Here is a 3,109-nt window from a genome sequence, read left to right as displayed (position 1 = left end):
GGTGGGCCTGGACCCCGCCTTCCAACCTCTAGGGCTGGGCATGGCCCTCCCAATCTAATTCACCTCTGCTCTCACAGTCAGTTACATTTTGGTGGGAAAGGGAAGGAAAGAGTATGAGCTGGTTGGAATCATGCTGAACCAAACACATCCTAAGCTGGGTCTGAACTGCAGGAGGGTTTGGACTTGGCTCATAAAGAGCATGAGATGACGCTTGAAACTGGAGAAATCTCTTCAGTTCAAAGACTTAGTGGCCTCAATAAATATATGAAAAAAGCTTATTTGGACGAGCAAAGAATTGTTGTTGTTGTTGTTGTTGTTATTATTATGTCTCCCCACCCCAATACATAGCGGAACAAAGAGAAAAAAAGATATATAATAAACCAGCAGACATACAAAAATCAATCTTTAAAGCAGGCAAAAATAAATACATATGAACTTATACCAGCTTTAAGGTGTTTCCAATAGTACATATAAAAATGTAATTTTAAGAAAAATCTTAGCCTTCCAAAGGTGAAGACTTGCTCATCCATTAACGGAATACCTGTATGATTGCTGCCTGCAGTAACTTGCGCACTAGGTCACGGAAGTGTCCGTATCGGAGTCAGACATCCCCTAAGTTGGAGCAAAGCCACTGTAAGTGCATCTTTTATTATGTATACATTCATCTTCTATCAAAAAAACACTGTCCATATTTATTAGACATGATAGCAGTGAATGCAGCTGAAGTTGTACAATTAAATAAAAAATGTGTAAATACTAAAGAACATTTGACAGTTAAATTGTGAGGAATAAAGAAACCATTAGAAACATTAGAACAGGCATTCCCTGTTTCCAGTTCCTACCTCCAAGTAAAACGCCATGCCAATGGCTCTCTTCTTGTTGTTCGGACAGCACATATATTCCCGGGCCAATCGGGCAATCCTCTGGTACTGTTCTGTTGAGGAGGTGAACAAGGTCCTGAAACATAAGAGTAAGAGACAAAGAATTCACAAGTCTGAAGCTGGCAGGAAGAACCACCCAGCGTTCCTGCACAACAGCAACCACCACCAGGTTACTTGAACGCTGAGCAGAGCCTCCCGCCTGCATTCGCTCCCTAAGACGCACACACATTTCCCCTTACTTTTTAGGAGGGGGAAAGTGCGTCTTATAGAGTGAACAATATGGTACATTTTCTGAAATAAATAAGAAGTTTATCCCCATTTCCCCAGAAAGCAGGCCTTGCTCTTCATGCCTCACCTGCCAGTCCTTTTCACCTTCTTACCTTGCCAGAAGACGAATGCCTTTGAAAAAGCTTTCTGGACTTGACAGCATATCCCAGCAGCTTTGCAACCCCAAAACCTCAAATTCGTCAAGGTATTCAGCACGCCCAATCAGTTGTTTCAGAGCCTGCACAGCAGTCCTGAGTCAAGTGAAGGAATTAAGAATATTATATTTTAAAAATTTGTATACTGCCCTTCACCCGTAGATCTCCGGGCAGTTCACAACATAAAAATGCAAGTTAAAAAGCACAAAATACAGAATAAAAACAAGAACCAAAGCAAACCAATAACTCCTCTCCCTCCAACAAACACAGTTGAAAGGGCATAGGAGATTAATCAGCCAATGGCGTGATTGAAGAGGACCATTTTTGCCTGGCATCTAAAGGCACCAGGCAAGCCTCCCTGGGGAGAGCAACCCACTAATGGGGAGCCACCACAGAAAAGGCACCTTCTTGTGTGGAGGAGGCACGTGAAGAGGGGCTTCCGATGATGAGCGCAAGGTCTGGGTAGGTTCATCTGGGGAGTTTTAGGTCCTTGACATCTTGCAGTCCAACCCCAACCATCACCCCCTGCAGCCTCCCCCATGTTTCCAGCACAAGCGGCAACCTTTCGGCTGTGATGGAGACTTAAGGTTTCATGACACGTGAGTCCCACCACACCCAAATCAGCCCATCGTGCGGGAGAGTCTCCAACATCCTCTCCCATCCTAGTGTCCTTCAGATGTTTTGAGCTACAATAACTCCCATCTTCAGCCCAGTTGTGCTGGCTGGGGCTGGTGGGAGTTGTGGTCCAAAGTGACTGAAGAGCACAGGGGTTGGGGAAGCCTGGGTCTCCTAGCTATCTAACCTAAGCAGAACCTCCATGTCCAAATGAAGCCTATCTCTTGGGGGAGGGCTGAGCCATCACCGCTATGGGTCAGAGAGAGAAGGGAGGCCCCCCCCCAAATGCATTAGCAGGTCCCTTACATCAGTGGATCGAGATGCGAAGAGGGCTCCGGGATTAGACTTGCCGCCCTCGAACCTCTTCTTCTCGCCTCATGGACAAAACAGATCTGAGTGCTAAGTGCAAACAGCAGGTGGTGGAACTTGCTCTTCAGGATACCTGCAGCCTCAGGGAACGACAGGATATGACACAGAGCGTTGGTAGCCTGGAGGGACAAGGACAGGAGAACGGCATTCAGCAGAGGTCTTCGTCAGATCAAGATCTCAGACTCAGACGCGACTCAGAGCCCCGGTCCATCTCCCTCAGTGTTGTCTACACTGACTAGCAGTGGCTGTCCAGGGTTTCAGGCAAGGAACTCCCCGACATGGAGATGCTGGGGCCCTTCTGCATACAAAGCAGGTGCTCCCCCCTCCCAGCAAGAAGCCCCCAGCCCCATCCAGCTCCCATTCAAAACAATCCAGGACAGAGAAAATGAGTGGTTTCGTACCGCCATTGGCATTTGAGAAGTGCTGCGTCGCCTGGAAGTGACTTCCGCTTTGGGGTCTTCATCCTGCAGCCTTTTCAGGAGGGGTCTCAGCAGCTTGACGCTGGAATACTGATCAGCGACCAAGGCCTTCCAGATCACCGTGGCACTTCTGCAATTTTTCAAAACAGAATTTTTCCTTTTTCCTTTTCTTAAAAAAAGTCAGGCCTTTGATATTTTCTTTATATTGCACATACATTAGCAAAGAAAGAAACCACAACTCGGAGCACAATTTTTTGCAAGTACGAAATTCAATATAAATAAATATAAATTAAGAAACCCCTTAAATCTACCCCTCCCCATTTTCACATCACAAAAACTTACTCATCACACTCCATCGAACAGTCCAACAGGCTGTCTACGACCGGCTGCATGCGCTTGGTGG

General features: G+C 46.5%; 1 protein-coding gene across 1 annotated transcript; it reads right to left on the bottom strand.

Moving 5' to 3' along the window:
* Positions 1–1,409: 1,409 nt before the first annotated feature.
* Positions 1,410–3,089, bottom strand: LOC307225470 (uncharacterized protein). The gene is made up of 3 exons (XM_079993333.1): positions 3,049–3,089; positions 2,689–2,836; positions 1,410–2,406 (listed from the first exon to the last, which is right to left on the bottom strand). The coding sequence occupies exons 1-3, from the start codon at positions 3,060–3,062 to the stop codon at positions 2,221–2,223; spliced, it is 348 nt and encodes a 115-aa protein (XP_079849459.1). The 5' UTR covers positions 3,063–3,089; the 3' UTR covers positions 1,410–2,220.
* Between the last annotated feature and the right edge of the window lie 20 nt (positions 3,090–3,109).

This window comes from Podarcis cretensis (genome assembly GCF_951804945.1).
Source record: "Podarcis cretensis genome assembly, chromosome: 10".
In the NCBI taxonomy this organism is placed as follows: domain Eukaryota; kingdom Metazoa; phylum Chordata; class Lepidosauria; order Squamata; family Lacertidae; genus Podarcis; species Podarcis cretensis.
The sequence above is the reverse complement of the archived record's forward strand: the minus strand, read 5'-3'. Positions and strand labels throughout refer to the sequence as shown.

Coding starts and splice junctions, on each gene's coding strand:
- LOC307225470 (XM_079993333.1), bottom strand. Junction 2,407..2,688: donor CTTCTCAAATGCCAATGGCG/GTACGAAACCAC, acceptor TTGTCCCTCCAG/GCTACCAACGCTCTGTGTCA.